Below are 19708 nucleotides of genomic sequence, written 5' to 3'. Positions count from 1 at the left end.
CTTTGTTTTTGACCTTTATCCAAGCTTTGTTATGACCGATTCTGTAAAACTGGTCTGGCGATATATATTTGAGCACAATAGCAAAGTACATGCAGTATTGGTTACAAAAAAACGCAAACCAGAAGGCTTTTAAATATTGAGAAATGTAAATACAATACAGCAGATGTGTACACTGTCAGAAATAAAATGTGCAAGTCAAATGTGAGAGCGTAACCACCATTATCCACAATTAGCAACAGGAAACTTTACAAGATCAACTTGTTATTTACAAGTGCTCCTTATGCAACACAAGAAGAAATGTTTTCCCAGAGCAAACAACATTTATTCCAAGTCAAAGAGGGCAAGAAACTTTACTCTCTGTAACCGGAATATTTTTGTTGTTCTATGACAGGATATTGAGAGTTGCGTGTTTGACGACAAAGCCATAAGTTCATCTGCGAAGTAGCCTGAATTTCATCTTTCAGAGTGTACACGTCGGTTTACTTTATATTTTATTGCCCGTGGCTTCTCACAAGGGAAACATTGTCAGAGGAATCTACCAGATCACAAAATTAAGCAAGCGTTTCCAGTTTAGTTTGATTTTATTCCCGAAGGTTGCAACTATGGGTGATCAAATCTTCTCCCGAACCCTATCTTCTTCTTCACAGAGTGGGACAGGATCCTGCACTCCGTCGGTGGAAGCGCTTAAGATCATGGGAGGTCTTGAGGAAGAAGAAAGTAAACGGGTCAAGTCGGACAGTAGTAAAGCTTGGTTACAAGGCCCCCACTCTATATCACGGCAAAGTTGTCGCTTTGAGCTTCCAATGGACATGCTTGTTCTTGAGCAGCTGTCTCCTTTGCAATACGTATCTCAGTTTTGCCGTGTTAACAGTCGCCGCAAGACTCTTTATCGACATTATTTCATTAAAATTGACCGAGATAGGGACGGCGTTATTAACAAGAGAGAACTCCAAAGCGCCCTCCGAGATCTTTACGCCCAGTCCATCAACGTCGCACAAGTAAATGCTATTCTCGAACTATTGGATATCGAGAAATCCATACGTGCATTTGACCTGAATGTGTTCACGGCTGTGGCAGCGTTCTCTGAGCGGTATTTGTACTACTGCTATAGCTTAGCCATGCAGCAAGATCAAACTGAGAGACGTATGGTTTTAGAAGAGACTGACTTCTGCGCCTTGCGCTGGAAACTCGAAGGATGCAAAATCAATGACAAGTTGAGGAACGTTTTAGCAATGTTATAGCAAGCACTTAATGTCATATTAACTCACACTGCCTTCTTCGAAATCCTATCCCAGAATTCTGTGTTGGCTGCATACAAGGATTACACGAGGCTATGATGCCATAAACGCTAATAATAGTGCTTAGGACCACTTGGCACATGCGCAGCGAAGGTAGTCAGCGTTTTAATCGGTGGGGACGAGTGGTAGTACCCTTGCCACCCCTCCTCGTAGTGCCTGGTATAGCCAAGGGAGAGGAAGGGCAGGCTTGCGCAGTCTCTTAGGTTATGCCTTGTGGACTTCTCCTGAGTAGCATGATTTAAGTCAGAAGTGACACTCTTGGCCACAGGCTGACTGCAAATAAATATTGTTTATGAACTTCTTTAGAAGAGTCTCATTTGTATCGGTTCACACACAAAGGAAATGATGTTTGAGTAAAAACAGTGCTGAATTTCAAATGTATTTCCATTTATTGAAATCCCGATGAACTGAAAATCACATAAACTGTTTGCTATTTTACTCTTTAAGTAGCGCTCAATATCTAGTCAAATTTTAATTCACGCAAGAAATGTTATTTCTCCGAAGCATTAAGATGCTACACGCGTTTTGATCGGAAAATGCTTATATACAAAATTTTTAGAAAGCTAAACATTTGCTTTGCAACAAGCACTAGCAGGGAGCTTGAAAATTATCAGCTGTCTTAACCAACTACATTACCTACTTTGTTATTATTGTAAAAAGGATAAGAAATTGGTAAGCGGAACGCGGAATCCGAATTACGGTCTGAGGTTCGATTCCTCATGGGGACTCAAAATTTTTTTCCTTCTCACACGCTCGTGACAAGACGAAAAAACATCTTTCTTTATTTCTTTGTCGAGTTGAAAACTTACCATCTTTCTATTAACAAAAACATGACACTAACGACATTGCTGATCCTAGCAGTATGCAGGATACGTATCATATATGAACTTCGTAATAAGCCTTGGTCACCATAGAGGCTCAGTGGTAGGTTCGATTCCTCATGGGCAGCCAGAATTTTCTCTTTGTCCCACGCTCGTGACAATACTAACTGAATTGCTGACATCGGTCAAGAAAAATAGTTTGAAACTTAGCTTTAAAGAGTTTCTCGGAAAGACTGACGAAATTCAAGGATACTTAAGTCTAATATGAAACAGAACGCATGGTTCATTTAACGTACTACCGAACGCCCTTTTAAGCAATTATCCGGTATGATATTATATAAAGATCGCAGAAGGCCCGCAAAACGTTGTCAACTGACAGGTTATGTGTCAGTTTTTCATTGAAAATCATTGAATTTTTTACGCTTGATACGTGCTCTAAACCTATGTTTCGCTCAAAAATTGCTCGAAGTTGCTAGAACCGCAAAAAGTTGCCACAGACGCAAGAAGTGGCAGAGTAGTTGCCATGCATAATCGCGATAGTGATTGTGATCCCCTCGTCATTGACAGTTAATCACCAATCAATTTTCCATAGTCGCTGTCTTTTGGCGACTACTGAACCCCCTTCATTTCCCTCTGAAAACCATATGACCCTTCCCTCCAAAAGAAAATCTTCCGACCTCCCACAAACGTTAACAGCGACTGGTACTCAAGAAAAACAGGGAGAACAACCGAGAGAACAACCGCGCGGGACTGGTCTTTCTACCCATGTCACCGCGCGCGCGTATACCTTCCCTGTGACTTCCTGTAAAAGCCTTGATTTGTAAAGAAGAAGTCGGGGACAAGAATGTGGACCCGTGCGTGAACTAAACTGTTTTTCGACCCTTTTTGTTCAAATATTGTAAAAAAATTTAGAATGGCTAATATTGCTATAAAGAGAGTTCAGAGGGAATTCAAAGAGGTCATCAAAAGCGAAGAGGTTTGTGCCTAGTTTGTTTCTTTCGTAATGGTTTTGCACTGCTCCTCTGTACCTGCGAAATTTCTGTGTAAATCGTTCGACTCTCTTTACACGTGACTGCTTTTAACTAAATAAAATCTTGACGTATATCTCTGAGTAACAGTTGAAGTGCAAAGTTGAACTGGTAGACAACTCTTACACGAGGCTGCGAGGCGAAATAGCTGGACCTCCAGGCACTCCTTTTGAAGGTATGATTGTTACAGTGCGGACATGCCCGTGTGCATTTACAAATAACGAACACTTTGGATTTTCAAAATTTCTCTTCAGAATACGAGTGAAGTTTTTATTTTTTGAATCTCGATTAGCTTACTAAAATGTGTTTACTGCAGTTGCATTGGTAACCTCGCAAATTTCGTAAAGTTGTGATTAGTAAAGTAGATTAGTGTGTCTTCCGGGAAAGGTTTGTTTTGAAGAAACCTACAGCAACTAGCTATGTTACCAATCTGAAATATCAGTGGTTTGTTTGGTTCGATTTTCATTGTTGGTTAACTTTCAGATCCAATGTAGTGTAGTTGTGTAATGGCTTACAGCTTTCACTTTACTGCTGGTTGACACCTTTAATTAAACAAACTTGTTTTTATGTACATGGAGCCAGAAAAGTAAGAAGCTTTGTGAGGAAGTTAGGGTTATCCATTTGTGGCCTGTCTTTTTGGAAAGTTACCCTTAGAGAGGACTTAAATTATTTCAGTTGAATGTTTTTAAAGCAAATTTGAGTTCTTAAAGAACTCAAGGGTTAATTTGTGTTTTTATGACTGAAAGAGACCTTGTGCATTTGGTGTAAAGGAAAAGGACTGGAATATAGAACCAAGCTCTCTATAAGGAATTGGCAAAGGTTTTAACTGTTTGGGCTCCATGTTTCATAATTCACTGAGCATATACCTGTTTTTGTAAGTTCACACACCAGGTTATTGGTCAACACATTTTGCGCTTTTACTCATCTACCTTTTGTCCACACAAAACTGTTCCATTTTTATCATCTCTAGTGTACCAAGAAAAGTATTTTGTCATTAATTTTATTTTTTTATTTCCCAGATGGAACCTATACACTGGATATTAACATCCCTGAAACATATCCCTTTAACCCACCGAAGGTGAGCTTACCAATGTGAGCTTTTACAGTTTGTGAGGCTATTTTATTCAATGAATAAAGGGATAAGTTTCTTTAGAAACTGTGATACTGCATTGTTGGGAGAGTATAACAAGATAATTTGGTATTATCAAATGAGTTGATAACATAAGTAGGTCACTGTATATTAATTTAAGCTGATGTTTCAAGGGTCAGAAGGACTAGTGCTCAAAATGTCAGCTTTGAAACTCTTTACAGTAGCCATTTTTGTTATCAAGTCAGTTGATAATTCCAAGTTCTCTCTTTTATTTCAAGAACCACCTCTATGTTATGGACTTATGTGAGATTCACATTTTTGTTAGGTACAATTTGTGACAAAAATTTGGCATCCAAATATCAGTTCAGTTACAGGAGTGATATGCCTGGACATCTTAAAAGATCAGTGGTATGAATTATAACTTATGTTTTAAGCTCCTAACCAGCAAACTCAGAAGAAAAAACAAAGTATTGGAAAGTTTTGGGTGCACTTTTGAACCCTTTTTGCTCAAGTAGATATTTTAGAGTAAGAACTATTCATCATGATCTCAGATAAGAGCAGTTTCAACCTCAGAAATGTATTTCTGCCATTCCCAAAATAGAAGACAAGTAAATTGCTCCTATATTGGCATAAACTCTCATCCAGAAACAACACGAGTCATTTACTAAGTAACCTTTACCACCCCTTGAGGTGGCTACTGTTCTCAGTCAATAAAGTTTAGACTAGTGAAAGTTCCGAATAACTGACTTTGGGGACAAAGCTGACAGTTTGGGCAACAGTGTAATTATTAAGGCTAGACTTCACATATTTTTCAGGGCTGCGGCTATGACACTGCGTACTGTGCTCCTATCAATACAGGTGAAGTAGCTACTGTTTTCAACTTTGGCATAAATCCCAAAATTTTTATTTTGCATAATTTTAATGAGAGAATTTGTGTATATTCTGACAAGTTCATGATTAAGTGTAAAACACTTTGCTATGTGTGAAAGTAAAGTAAAGAGTCCAAGAATATGAGGAAGTTTCGTCACTTACCACTCATAAGTGTTCTGATCTTTTCCTTTCTTTCCCAATCTGTAGTAAATAAGAAAAATGAAAAGGAAATACCTGATACTGGAGAGATGTCTTGATCATTTATGAAAGTAACTTAACTGCAATCACAGAGGAACCTGTTGAGAAAATTTGTGGCTAATACAATCTACTCTTGCTGCCCTTTTACTCCTTTTAGTGTTGATTAATGCTTCTTTACAGAAGTGTTTTCAGATTTACATTTTGTTGTCTTAGTTCTCTTGGGCTACTTATAAGAAGCTATACAGCAAAACTTTGACATAAATGGACTCCATTCAAAAGACAAAAACTAATTTCATTCACTTGACAGAAAAATAGTAATACCTACCAGTATACCAAAGGTACATGTAATTTAGTGAGGTTTGCCAATGGTCTTCTTTAGGCTTTACTCTCTGCAGCTGAGCCTGACGACCCTCAAGATGCAGTTGTAGCTAAACAGGTAACAAACAGATAGTAAAATGGTCTCATTGTGCAGTAGTTAGGTCACTGAGGTAATATTAAGCATAAAATATTCCAAACACACTATTAGAGAGCCCAGTGTCTGTTGTTGCAAAGGAGATGCCAAATTTCTCTGTGTCTCAGTCTGTCTTGATTCCAATAACAATGCCAAAATGTTTATGACTACATTTGTCCTTCACTGCAACATGTCAATTGTTTGTTCCTCCTAAAGTAAATTTAAGCTTTCTCTAAGCTGTTCTTGGAAATCAAGGGTACACTTAGTATAAATGATGGTAGATAGTCAGGAGACTAAAAAAAAAACAAACAACAAAAACATGTTAAGAGTCTATCATTTTGTTGAATGCTCTGAAAACTATACTATTTAACCATTTTACACAAATTCAACATATTCTTAGTAATTGACATAATCTGCTTAATAATATTGTGTCAAGGCCAGGTTTGGTGCTCATGCAAGCTAAGGTTTTATTTGGCTCTGTAGCAATCAAATCAAGTCATCACTGCTAATTGCATGAATAAAGCAGATTTGTTCCTTTTTTGTATCAAATTTTCAGATTTTTGTTATTGGCTATAGTCTTTATGACATCAACTCTCTTTGGTTTCAAAAATTTGGTTATCTTTTTGAACCTTGACACCAGTTAATTTTGACTGATGTTAATGTGCTTGATTGGTTAGCTTAGGAAGTAATTATCAACAGTAGATTTAATTGTGTTTTCTTAGTCATTTTTATCAAACTTCTTTAATGATTTGTTGTGTTGTTTTACAAGTATAAAGAACACCCTGAAGTGTACTGGAGGACAGCAAAACACTGGGCTGAAGAATATGCTGGAGGTAGGTTTCAAATCAAAGTCAAAATTTGAGTACAGATGAGTACAGTGCCAGGAGACAACATTAATTTTGTTGATTTGAAATTACCACATTTAAAGATTTAACACCTGTAAGGATTCATGTTTTAATTTAACTTAGCCTTACTGACTGAAAATAATTACAACTACTAAGTTTTCACATGGCAAGTGATGTGTAGAGTAGGACACTAGTTATTGTGTGTTACAAATGAAGTTATAAAAGACTACAATGAGTATCAATGTGTATTGGAAATTCATGACATTATGGCCAGTCCTTTTTTAAAAGCATTTTATTGCTCTCACTATACTCTGCTTAATGTTTCTTCTCTTTGACTTTTGGTCATCCAGCTCCCTCTTCGCACAATGTTGATTTGAACAGAAAATCTTGCGATTGACTTCAATGGGGTTTACCAAGGTCAGCATGTTACCACAACTGTAATAATATAGACTTATTTAATACTTGGTGTTATCTTTTCAAAAAAATTGATACAATGAAGAAATTTTCTTCTCCTGCTCTCTTATTAGTCCTCTTAAGCAAGGATTGGTTTATATTTATTATAGGCATATTACCTTGGACCTCAAACCATTCAATTCTAAGTTCTCTTAGAAAAATGTTCAGTTATTTTTGATATTTCTGTTGTAGTCAATTTTAAAAGAGTCAGAGAATGTTTTCTGTTCTTTTTTTTGTAATGTCTACTTTTATTTTCTTTGTAAATAGATGCAAAGTTTAGTAGCCCTGTCAACACATTCCTGGAATTCAGAAAGAGCTGTTGAGTCTTTACTCAGCAGCTGACAGGTTTGCTCTTGCGCAGTGTTTCCTTCCTAGAAGTCCTTGTAGCAGCAGATATGGAATAACAAGAAAGCAAGCTAGTTTGGACAAAGGGCTTTATGTAAACTTTTAGACTAGTTAATCATTCTGAAAGAAATATAATTACACAGTTGTATTGCATAGTTTCTTGATTAAAGAAGAGGCTAGTATGCTCCAGAAACTGTATTTTCATGGCCTGACTGTAGAAAAGCCATATGAATTTAAATAATTTACTTCTTACAGCACTTTGAGATTGTTAAGACTTTCCCAACCATTAAAAAATTGTCCTCATATGGGCTGGAAATTGAAATATAGATGCTGTCCTTTAGAAATCAACTTGGCCTCCAGACACCCAAGTGGTAAGAATTGCATTACATGACTGCTGCTGCTTTGGTTAGCACAAAAACTAAAATAAAAAAAAAAATTGTTTGAGTAAGTGATACCTTTATACATCACTTCTAGACAGATAGATGGAGAAAGTAGGTGTTATTTTGCAGATGAGCAGCCAGATTGTTAAGTAAGGTACAAAAATGCAGTATCTGTAAGTGTATTTAAGCACATCTGGAGACTATTGTTTGAAAGATCAAGTTCCTCTTTGGAAAGTTCACAGCTGGGGGGCAATGCTGGACATTGACACACACTATCACAACTAGGCAACAGAAGATTTCAATGCATGGATTAGCCACTATGGCAAGTAAGGCAAGAGAAATTGGGAAGATAGCATTGTTTTTAAATAAATAGCCCAATAAAACAAAGCAATGTAACAAGTATTTCTCCTTACTACATCAATACATTGTCCTTTAAAGAGGTTATGAGGGGGAAGACACTCACCAGTTAAAGAAGTTATCCTGTCATAACACCAAAGCCCATAGTTGATTTACTAAAAATGTTTGATAGCTGAAAAGGAGAGTTACAAATCAGATAAGAGGAAGTGTGAATAATAACTAGGCAAATAATGTAACATTTATGTCTTGGGTTAATATTACAACAGAAGATGACTGTATCTGATAATTCATGCATCTTAATCACCCTGCTATTAGTAATGTTTAGTCAATAACTTGGCTGATGGGTTTTTTATTTCATTTTTGTATCAATAAGGACAAAGAAACTTGTGACATGAAGCGTGAATGTAGTTAGGATCTTGGATAGTGGATTGTTGAAAGTAGCAACCATGTACCCTGAGTGAACTGAACAAAGAGAAGTGCAAATAATTATCTTGCTGACTCCTACCAAAGCCCAAAAAGAGGTGTTATTGCATAAGTAGACCTAAGTTGCCCCAGTAACAGTTTACAAATTAACTTAAGAATAGTGGTCTGAAGTACTCTTCTATTGGATACAGCTTGTCAATGGTTATGTGTTGCCGAAATGAATACCTCCGGTTATGGCAAGAAATAGGACAAATCTGAAACTTTTCTGGAGAAACAGCAAATTAGCATGGAAAGTAAATTTTCAAATTGTTGTCACTTTCCTCAGCAGAAAGTCAGACGGAAAGTTAGTGTCCAGGCCTGATAAATGTAGTTAAAATTAAGTTACAAATGTATTCCTTCCCTGATTTTCCCTTTAAACTTACGCAGGCATTGATTCAAGGATTTGTGGAAGTCCCTGTCATATTAGGTTTGAAGAAGTATGATTTTTGTTTTGCTTTGTTTGCCTTAATAAAATAATGACGCTGCATTTTTATTTGAATGTATCGTATTCATGTAATGTTCATTTATTTTTGTCAATAGTTGCAATTCCCTTTTTCTGAAAAACATTAAGCCTTGCACGCTGGGACACATGGACATGAATTTAGTTTGCTTGTTTTTGCTGGCTGCAACCCATCTTCTTAAAAGAAACAAAAAGAGCTCCTCTCAGTATCTTACAAAATGAAGATTCTTACAAAATGAAGATTCTTACATGGAGCCTGATGAGATAATGCTAAAATTCAAGCACAGCAAAATTGAAACCAAATTAAACCATTTCTTCAATGTGCTTCGTACACTTAAGAAACTTTAGGACTTTCTCTCCTCTACAATTGAACATTTGCATTTTTTGAAATTATCACAAGCTTCGAGAAATTCAACATCAGCGATCAACTCTTGTCACATTAAACTTAAGACAGTGTCTCCTCCTTTAGAAGCCTTTCGTTTCTCGTTTTGTCACACCCAAAGGACGCGATTAGTATCATTTCTGGCAGGTAAGTGTTTATCGACGCTTATGAAAACAAGTAAAACTTTATGAAATAATTCTCAAAAGAAGCTAAGCCATTTACATATTCAAGAGTGGTTCTAGATCGAAGCTTCGTTTCATAAATCCTTTATTTCTTTTCGGTCGATCGTCTTTCTATCCAGAAGTTGTCAACTACTTAGCAGTAGACATGCCATGTCGTAAAATAAAATTGGAAAAATGCTCTCCCTTGAAATCGTGCTTTGAAAGTGTTATTCTGCGGGGAACCATCTCTAATCTTTCATCTCTGCTGAACTTGCCCATCAGCAATATGGCGTGGTTCGTGCTCAGTGAGTGAGCACTCTGAGTGATAAAACTTTTTATCACATAAACTGCGGTGATATACAGGGATTTCCGGCCCTGAGAAAACCCGTAACAACACAGTTGAAAAAAATTATCGTATTTTTTTCACGTGTGTTGATATGGCCAATCAGCTGCTGACACGTCACCCGCCTTTGGCGCCACTCGGTCAGGTTGATGAATGAACGGCAAAGTTTTCACGACTTTCAATACAAGGTAGTTTGTTGGAGCTTTCTCGGATTGTGGCGGTTAAAATACTAACAAATCCGTATCGCTGAAAGACAGTGAAGTTCGAACTTTCCTAGAAGGGGAAAAAACAATATACCAAAAGAAAAAACCGAAAGTTTAGTATTCAGTGGCTTTGGTGTTGGCATTTCTCGCGGCTGAGAATGAAAATCGTCATCTGGAAGATTTGCCACTGGCCGATTTTGGCCGTTTACCTGAAAGACTTCTTCTGTCGGTAAGGACAAAGGAAATAAATGAGAATTTGTAAATTTAAAATTACGAACCATTGTTGTTTTTGTAATCATGATTAAACGCGTTTTTCTATCTTAAGAGTTAGCGCCAACGCACTCTACGATTGTTATTTGGGGATTGTCGATTCATTTATTTTCATTAGTTAATTAAGTCGGCTTTCTTGTCAGTAAAGGGCTATTGGGTTTATAGCATAAACAAAATAATACATGATTACTTGTAGATATGGAATTTCTCTTCTCGTGTTCAACGCGACATCTCACTCGCTCGCTGCGCTCACTCGTGAGTTATCGAGTTGAACACTCGAAGAGGAATTCCATATCTACGCGCGCCCATGTATTCTCTATCAGTAATACCCTTTTTAATCAAAGGTTTGCAATTTTTTGTTATTTTGACAAAAAGCCCCTTTTTAAAAGCAACTTTTGCTTTTCGGATATTTCGGACGAAGAGCCCTTTTTTGTTTTCGTTGTTTGATGTAAATTCAAATCTTGTTTGACATGATGGGCCGTTTATCTTTGTCATTAGCCTGAGATTTCATTTGGCTGTTTCTTTAATTTGCGTCTTTTCTAGGCTTGAAATAAAGAAATACTCTGTTGTATCTAAAGGTGTAACTTAATTCTACAATAACATTCTCCAAATTTCGCAAGGAAGAATTTAGCAGATGCCTCTATGTTTCTCACCTTGACCCCAGAAGAGGACCTATGACCCTGGGAGAGGAGGACCTTGGAGTATGCATGGAAGTGTAAATGTTTACAAGTAAGTTTTCTTACCAAACTCTGGAGCCTAGGTTATCCTTCCGTATTTTAGACGTATTTTCTTTAAAGCTATTGGCCAGAAACAAGTGATCCTGGCTGGAGTGTAAGCTGGAGAGAAGTTCATAGTATTTACTACTTTTAAAAGTAAGTTTACTACCAACTTTGGTGCTCAGGAAAATGAAAATCCTACTTCTGCTTTAAAATCAATAAGTTAATGAGTGAGCTTGTAGTGGTCTGACATAGCAGTTATTTCTTAACTGGAGCTTTGAGTCATATTTGATAAATGTACCTCTCCCTTAATTGTAATATTGAACATGTTTTATTGTAGAACCTCCCTCATCCTGTCCTGGTGGAATGCTCATCTACAAAAGTAACACTTTCTTGAGGAGAAAACACTGAGAAATGGACATAAACCTGCCAGAGAGGCTAACCTGACAAAAGACACAAAACAACTAATTAAATTGTAAAATCAGTTAAAGGACCTACTTAGAAATACTAATGCAGCATTGGGTGTACATGGACATGAGAATTACCATAATCTTAAGTCAGCACAAAGATTGGATCACAGTAAAGTTTCTTGACTTGTGATGGTTTTTTATCAATGCCAATTTCCATAAATTAATTTCCTCCATTGACCGCCTAAATTTATTTAATTTTGCTCACATCACCCAGTATAAACTGCAGTCCTAGGATCATCCACACAGTGCTCATACTTGGATATATAGAGATGAAATTATTTACTTGAATCATGGATGATGTTATTTTTTACCTTTTTTTTGTAACAAAAATATAATTAAACTTATTTCAACCCAAATGAATCATTCAAAGCTGAACACCATTTGTTTTAAATGTATTTTACACTGACATTTGCATATCAAACCCACATGAAATGTCCATCAAAGCCAAACTCTGAAGATTTAGTCTTACTCAAACATTTGTCCAAATCTACCCATCCCCCCTCCCTTGCAAATGCCTCTCATTCTCAGAGCTTGAGTGGAGGGGCACAACATATACGGTTACCGGTCACCTCGCCACCAAGCAGACTCGCCACCAGCGAACTCGCCACCAAGGAACGATCTCGCCACCAACGTACTCGCCACCAAGCGAAGTCTTCTCGCCACCAACCACCAATAAAGAGATAAACTAGAATAAAGTAGTCGAGGAGAGTAGGATGTTCGAACGAGCACAATTCAAATCGGCCGATACGTTTGTGCGCTTGTCTGTATTAAATTATGACCTTCAGCGACGTGTTAGATGTGTTCCGTTCCTAACTCATTGACATCGAAACGTATCGTGTTTGTCTTTTGCACGTAAGCGAGGAGAAATTACAAAACTCGATGCGAGGAATAAAAACTTACTTGAGAGAAAATGAAACTTCATGGGAAGAAATAAGTGATGAAATGAAACTCGATAGCAGTTGTATTAAAACTAAACTTATCGGTTTCGAACGTGCTTTCGACAACATACGTTTATAAAGTTTGAGTACAGACAAGCGAACAAACTTATCGGTTTCGAACGTGCTTTCGACAACATACGTTTATAAAGTTTGAGTACAGACTTATCAGCCGAACATCCTACTGTCCTCGACTAATCTCTTTATTGGTGGTTGGTGGCGAGAAGACTTCACTTGGTGGCGAGTACGTTGGTGGCGAGATCGTTCCTTGGTGGCGAGTTCGCTGGTGGCGAGTCTGCTTGGTGGCGAGGTGACTGGATACCCAACATATACATATACATACATTATATTAAAGTTCACACGGCAACCAGGTGGACAATCAGACATAGTTTGAAGCTACACTGGTTTGCAGATTTAATGAATGTAACCGAAGAAGTTACAATTCATAGACCCAACGTTTCGACACTCCTGTCTAGTGCCTTCATCAGGGGTGATCTAAACGCTGCAACAAGAGGTCCTTTTATACGATCACTAATTAGCGGCCTTTTTTCTGACGAGGTGTAAATAGGCGTCAGGAAGCAGACCGCCATCGTCACGATTTAAAGGAGCGTGGGCGGAGTTAATGTGCCAAGCCTCCAAACAAAGGCGCTGGTGGTAACGCCGATTAGTAGTGATAATTTTAGAATTATCCCACCCAATTGTATGGTTAGTTAGGCAAGTATGCTCCGATAAAGCTGAATTTTCCTTTTTGCAAAGAAAAACCGCTTTTTGGTGCTCTTTTAACCGTGTACCAAACTGGCGTTTGGTCTGTCCGATGTATTCGTTATCACAGTCATTGCAAGGAATAGAATAAATGGCGTCGGTTCGTTGTTCTTTCGTGACAGGATCCTTAGGTTTGGCGAAAATATGCCCCAAAGTCTGAAAAGGTTTTTGAGCAACTTTAACGTTGTGGCTATTCAAAATTCTCTTGATGGGTTCAGTAACACCCTGTATGTAAGGAATAACAGCAAAACCAGTCGCTGGTTCCCTTTCATCAAGAGCGTTACTATTTGTAACTGGTTTTTGGCAGTTACGGAGAAAAGTTTTTGTATAGCCGTTTGCCTTTAGGACATTGGAAACATATTTCCTCTCCTCAGCCTTCGAATCGAGTGATGATGGTAGACAATCAGCCCTCCTAAGTAAAGTTTTGGCTACAGACTTTTTATGGCAAATAGGATGGTGAGAATCGAAAGCGAGGTATTTGTCGGTGTGGGTGGGTTTACGATAGACACTTGTCTCTAAATTACCCTGAACCCCTCTGGACACATTTAAATCAAGAAAGGGCAAATGTATATCCTTTTCACGTTCAAGGGTGAATTGGATCGACGGCTCTACTGAATTCAAATGCGACAAGAGGCGCTCCGCTTCATTTCCGGATACCGCAGAAATAACATCATCGACATATCGTTTCCAGAAAAAGGGTTTAACCGGTGAAGTGGCTAAGGCCCTTTGTTCCACGTCTTCCATTACCATGTTAGCAATGACAGCAGAAACAGGCGAACCCATAGCTGTACCAAAAACTTGTTGATAGTATGTGCCGTTATATGTAAATTGCGTGGTTTTGAGGCAAAAAGAATTATCCGCGCTGGAACGGAGTGGTTTAGAGAAGGGTCTAAAGTTTGCTATTGCTCCTCGCAAAATACCGACCGCCGAAATTGTCGCCGCTGTTGAGGAGAGTATCTCTCAACTCGACGACGATCGTAGGCATTTGGTAAGAGCAGAAGTAAGTAGCGTACTCAGACGTGCTAAACCTCCTCCCAAAAACATTCAAAAGGATGTTTTCAATGCGCTTATAACTCTCAAAAAGGATCCGGACAGGCTCGTATTATCTGCTGACAAGGGTAATTGTGTTGTGGTTATGGACAAACAGCAATATCACGACAAAGCTTTGTCTCTGCTCAATGACAAGAGTACGTATGCTGTCTTAAACTCTGACCCAACCAGTAAAACTCAAAGAAAGTTAAACAAAATGTTGCTTGATTTGAAAAAAGCTGGCAGAATTAGTGACTCTACGTACAAAATGTTATACAGTAGTGACGGCTTATGTCCACGTTTTTATGGCTTACCAAAAATTCATAAACCGGGAATTCCTTTGAGACCCATTGTCTCTTTTGTTAATTCTCCGACTTATGCAATTTCTGGTTATCTTGCGAGAATTTTGTCGCCTGTTGTTGGGAATACTGATTACACTGTCAAAAATTCCTGCGAATTTACGGATTTCATAAGAGATAAAACTCTTGACGCTTGTGAAGAATTAGTATCTTTCGACGTTGTTTCGCTCTTCACTAAAATCCCAGTTGATCTTGCCGTTAAGGTTGCGGAGGAAAGACTCAGAGAAGATGCTTCCCTAGGACAAAGAACTTCTTTGCCTGTGGAGGATATTATTCATCTGCTGTCTTTTTGCCTCAAAACCACGCAATTTACATATAACGGCACATACTATCAACAAGTTTTTGGTACAGCTATGGGTTCGCCTGTTTCTGCTGTCATTGCTAACATGGTAATGGAAGACGTGGAACAAAGGGCCTTAGCCACTTCACCGGTTAAACCCTTTTTCTGGAAACGATATGTCGATGATGTTATTTCTGCGGTATCCGGAAATGAAGCGGAGCGCCTCTTGTCGCATTTGAATTCAGTAGAGCCGTCGATCCAATTCACCCTTGAACGTGAAAAGGATATACATTTGCCCTTTCTTGATTTAAATGTGTCCAGAGGGGTTCAGGGTAATTTAGAGACAAGTGTCTATCGTAAACCCACCCACACCGACAAATACCTCGCTTTCGATTCTCACCATCCTATTTGCCATAAAAAGTCTGTAGCCAAAACTTTACTTAGGAGGGCTGATTGTCTACCATCATCACTCGATTCGAAGGCTGAGGAGAGGAAATATGTTTCCAATGTCCTAAAGGCAAACGGCTATACAAAAACTTTTCTCCGTAACTGCCAAAAACCAGTTACAAATAGTAACGCTCTTGATGAAAGGGAACCAGCGACTGGTTTTGCTGTTATTCCTTACATACAGGGTGTTACTGAACCCATCAAGAGAATTTTGAATAGCCACAACGTTAAAGTTGCTCAAAAACCTTTTCAGACTTTGGGGCATATTTTCGCCAAACCTAAGGATCCTGTCACGAAAGAACAACGAACCGACGCCATTTATTCTATTCCTTGCAATGACTGTGATAACGAATACATCGGACAGACCAAACGCCAGTTTGGTACACGGTTAAAAGAGCACCAAAAAGCGGTTTTTCTTTGCAAAAAGGAAAATTCAGCTTTATCGGAGCATACTTGCCTAACTAACCATACAATTGGGTGGGATAATTCTAAAATTATCACTACTAATCGGCGTTACCACCAGCGCCTTTGTTTGGAGGCTTGGCACATTAACTCCGCCCACGCTCCTTTAAATCGTGACGATGGCGGTCTGCTTCCTGACGCCTATTTACACCTCGTCAGAAAAAAGGCCGCTAATTAGTGATCGTATAAAAGGACCTCTTGTTGCAGCGTTTAGATCACCCCTGATGAAGGCACTAGACAGGAGTGTCGAAACGTTGGGTCTATGAATTGTAACTTCTTCGGTTACATTCATTAAATCTGCAAACCAGTGTAGCTTCAAACTATGTCTGATATACATACATATACATATACTTTATTGATGCTCCCTAAGTGGGCTTTTCAGCTCAATAGAAAAAAAAAAAAAAAATACAAATATATAAATTAATTGAGAATGTAAATACAATAATATTATAATTACAATATATATATCAATAATATAATATATCAACTTAATAAAACGTTTGCAAGATGACGTCTAAAATTCCTGGGGCATTTTAAAGACTTAATGTTATCGTTCAAGGAGTTCCAGAGTTTGGCTCCTCTGAAAGCAAAGGACCGCTGCCCTGTTGACAGGCGACATAAAGGTATATCCAAAGCACCAGATGATCGAGTTTGTCTATTATGGACTTGAGAACGTGATTTAAACATATTAGCAAGATAGTCTGGAACAAGCTTGTTAATACATTTGTGCATCATAGTAGCGTCATTTAGAATGAGTTTCTCTCTAATAGGAAGCCATTTCAACGATCGCAACCCATCCGAAATATGGTCATACTTTCTTAGTCCCAGAATAATTCGCCCGGCAAAGTTTTGGACTTTTTGTAACTTGTCAATATTGCTGCTGCTGGTATTACTCCAGACAGTTGAACAATATTGGAGTTTACTAAAGACAAAAGAATTTATTACTAACAGAAGTGTTTTTCTATCCAGGAGGTGTTTGATTCTGTTAATTTGGTACAATTTAAAAAGGCATTTAGAGGCAATCTCAGTGATATGTTGGTTATAACTGAGGTGTGTGTCGAGAAGAACACCCAAGTCCTTAACGACAGGCACAGGTGTTATTTCCTTGTCAAAAAGTGTTATACTGAATGATGACAGTTTCTTTAAAATGTGGTAATCCAACAGCTAGAACCTTAGTTTTGTCCGGATTAATCAAAAGAGAGTTTTTACAGCACCATTGAGATATTCTCGTAAGATCTTCGTTTAAGGCGAGGATGGACGTGGGTAATTCGGCAGGTGAAAAGGACAAGTACAATTTACAGTCATCAACATAGGAGGCAGATAGACAACGTTTAGGAACAGAAAGGAGGTCGTTAACATAGATTGTAAACAAAACCGGACCTAAAATAGAGCCTTGCGGAACTCCGAACTCAAGTGGGAGTACTTTAGAAACTGCGTCACCTATTCGAACGCACTGTTGTCGGTTAGAAAGGTAACTCTGAAACCAATTCAACGCACCCTGGGAAAAATCGAGATTTTGTAGCTTGGATAACAAGATGTCGTGTCGAATACTATCAAATGCTTTAGACATTTCTAATAAGACCATGATGGAAACTTTCTTGTTATCCATAGCCTGGAGCAACTGATCTGTAACGTACAACAGAGCTGTTTCTGTCGAGTGAAGCTTTCTATTTCCGCTCTGATGTGCTGCCAGTTTATTATTTCTAATTAGATGCTCCATAAGTTGTCCATGTACCAACCTTTCAGTGACTTTTGAGACTATTGGTAATAATGAGATGGGGCGATAGTTGTTAGGGACATCTGGATTACCGCATTTGAGAATAGGTGTAACCTCTGCTGTTTTCCATGCACGTGCAAATGTGTTGGTAACAAAGGAGTTATTCACAATGTGGGTAATTGTTGTTAGCGTACTGGGTAAACTGTCTTTAAGAATTCTGGAGGATATCTTGTCCATTCCAGGAGCTTTGTTAGATGGTAGGCTTCTAATCACCCTTTCTACCTGATTTTCCGTGACTTGATGGAGAACGAATAATTCGGGGCTAACGTCGGTGGATATGTGTAAAGGAGTCGGCACGTCCAAATTTACACTAAGTCCATGATGTAAAGATAAGTCCCTGGCTTTTTGAGCAGTAATACTGCCGACGGAGATGAAGAAATCATTTAATTCGTTAGCTAACCTAGTGGGATCCTCAGAAGCCATAAAACTATCTTGTTGTTTACGTGGTAGACACCGGTTAATGATTTTCCAAATTGAATTAGGGTTTCCATTGCTATCCAGGATCTGAGTCCTGACGTGAACTTTTTCGGCCACACGAATTTCCCTTTTCACTTCTTGACGAAAAAATCTGTATCCGTTCCAGTGGAAGGGGTCATTTGTTTTTCCCGCAAGTTTGCGCCATTGGTCGCGCGTTCTCATTAATTGACGAATTTCTGGTGTTATAAACGGGTTAGGTTTAGATCTAATTTTAACCCTCTTGACTGGAGCATGTTGACTTAGTACTTCCAAGAACAGTTCGTTGAATACATCAACTTGATCGTTGAGATCGTCAAATAGGCTTATTATGTGAAAAGGCGCAAATGACAAATCACGTAGGAAATTGTCGGCACTGTAATTAGTATAGCTTCTAATAGTGACGTAACAGGGCTTGATCCTTGGCTTTTTTAACTTCAGCGAGATGTAGACAAGATTGTGATCGCTAATAGTTGACATAAGGACGTCGTTTGAAGCAATTAGTTTCTCATTCGTGGTCATCACAACATCGATTAACGATTCCCCATTCACCGTGGCTCTGGTTGGTTTATTGATTAATTGGGTGAGGTTAAAAGTAGAGCAAAAATCGTTTAAAGCACGGGATTCTGCGTTATCTTGAAGGAGGTTGCAATTGAGGTCACCCAATATAATGACATCAAGACCTGACAGGAGGGATTCGATAAGACTGTTGGCAAGATCATCTATAAAATTTAATGGAGTACTCGGTGGTCGATATACTGTGCAGATGACGAATGACTTATAACAGCGACTTTGCACTTTTAGCCACAATTGCTGAAAGTTATTATCAGAAACTGAGGATACATTCTCCAGTGATGAAACTTTGTAGTTTTTCTTAATGTAAACACATAGTCCGCCGCCAGGTTTGTGCGGGCCACGGTCTTGTCTATACAAAGTGTAGCCTGGAATATGAATGCTCTCGTTGTTGACTGAAGAATCCAGCCAAGTCTCTGATATCGTAAAGATGTCGAAATTATTTGAGACAACGGAATCCTTTAGCAGAGTGAAGTGTTCCCTGGACTTCAAGGAGCGGATATTTAAATGAGCAATCCTGATGTTTGACTTCGTGTTGCAGGGAAAGCTAATATTTGTGTTCGTCGATGTAGCTGAAGAATTAGAAGTAGAGTTTGGTCCAGGATATGGATGAATGTCGCCGCTAAGATTGTTTTCCAGGAGAGAGAGACAGTGTATACATATACCCATGGAAGTAAAATAGTCTTATAAAGTTTTCATTGATAAGTTTTGGCTATATCACTTCCTATTTCTGGTCACTGCACTGCATTAACCCTTTAACTCCTGGATCAAATTTATCTTTCTCCTTACTGTCAACCATACAATTCTTATACTGTTAGTTCAGAGAATTTAGTACTGGGTCAACTGATTATCCCCAAATTGATGTTTTTCTTGATTCTCATCACTCATCTGGTTGACATTGTATTGATATTGTAAGGAGAAATTCTGTCTTGGTCACTTGTAGGAGTTAAAGGGTTAAATTTATCATTATGAAATATTAATCCAAGAGAAGGCTTCATGGCCTAAACGTTTAAGAACACTGTCTCAAT

At 38.3% G+C, this 19708-nt stretch overlaps 2 protein-coding genes and 1 long non-coding RNA gene across 3 annotated transcripts; all 3 read left to right on the top strand.

The window, feature by feature from the left end:
• Nucleotides 1–198: 198 nt before the first annotated feature.
• LOC131777736 (uncharacterized) lies at nt 199–1555 on the top strand. Its single transcript, XM_059094059.2, has one exon. The coding sequence runs from the start codon at nt 603–605 to the stop codon at nt 1239–1241; it is 639 nt and encodes a 212-aa protein (XP_058950042.2). The 5' UTR covers nt 199–602; the 3' UTR covers nt 1242–1555.
• A 1349-nt stretch (nt 1556–2904) lies between these two features.
• LOC131777728 (ubiquitin-conjugating enzyme E2 K-like) lies at nt 2905–9091 on the top strand. The gene is given in 10 exon segments (XM_059094052.2): nt 2905–3095; nt 3238–3322; nt 4167–4225; nt 4563–4645; nt 5053–5095; nt 5685–5741; nt 6526–6589; nt 6952–6972; nt 6975–7018; nt 7322–9091. Coding segments are annotated over 10 exon segments (594 nt in total). The 5' UTR covers nt 2905–3032; the 3' UTR covers nt 7397–9091.
• Nucleotides 9092–10105: 1014 nt separating this feature from the next.
• LOC136278347 (uncharacterized) lies at nt 10106–11501 on the top strand. Its single transcript, XR_010716269.1, has 3 exons — nt 10106–10376; nt 11038–11146; nt 11474–11501. It is a non-coding gene; the product is annotated as an uncharacterized lncRNA (long non-coding RNA).
• Nucleotides 11502–19708: the final 8207 nt, after the last annotated feature.

This window comes from Pocillopora verrucosa, chromosome 14, assembly GCF_036669915.1.
Source record: "Pocillopora verrucosa isolate sample1 chromosome 14, ASM3666991v2, whole genome shotgun sequence".
Lineage (NCBI taxonomy): Eukaryota > Metazoa > Cnidaria > Anthozoa > Scleractinia > Pocilloporidae > Pocillopora > Pocillopora verrucosa.
The sequence above is the reverse complement of the archived record's forward strand: the minus strand, read 5'-3'. Positions and strand labels throughout refer to the sequence as shown.

Coding starts and splice junctions, on each gene's coding strand:
- LOC131777736 (XM_059094059.2), top strand. CDS start 603: ATGGGTGATCAAATCTTCTCCCGAACCCTATCTTCTTCTTCACAGAGT.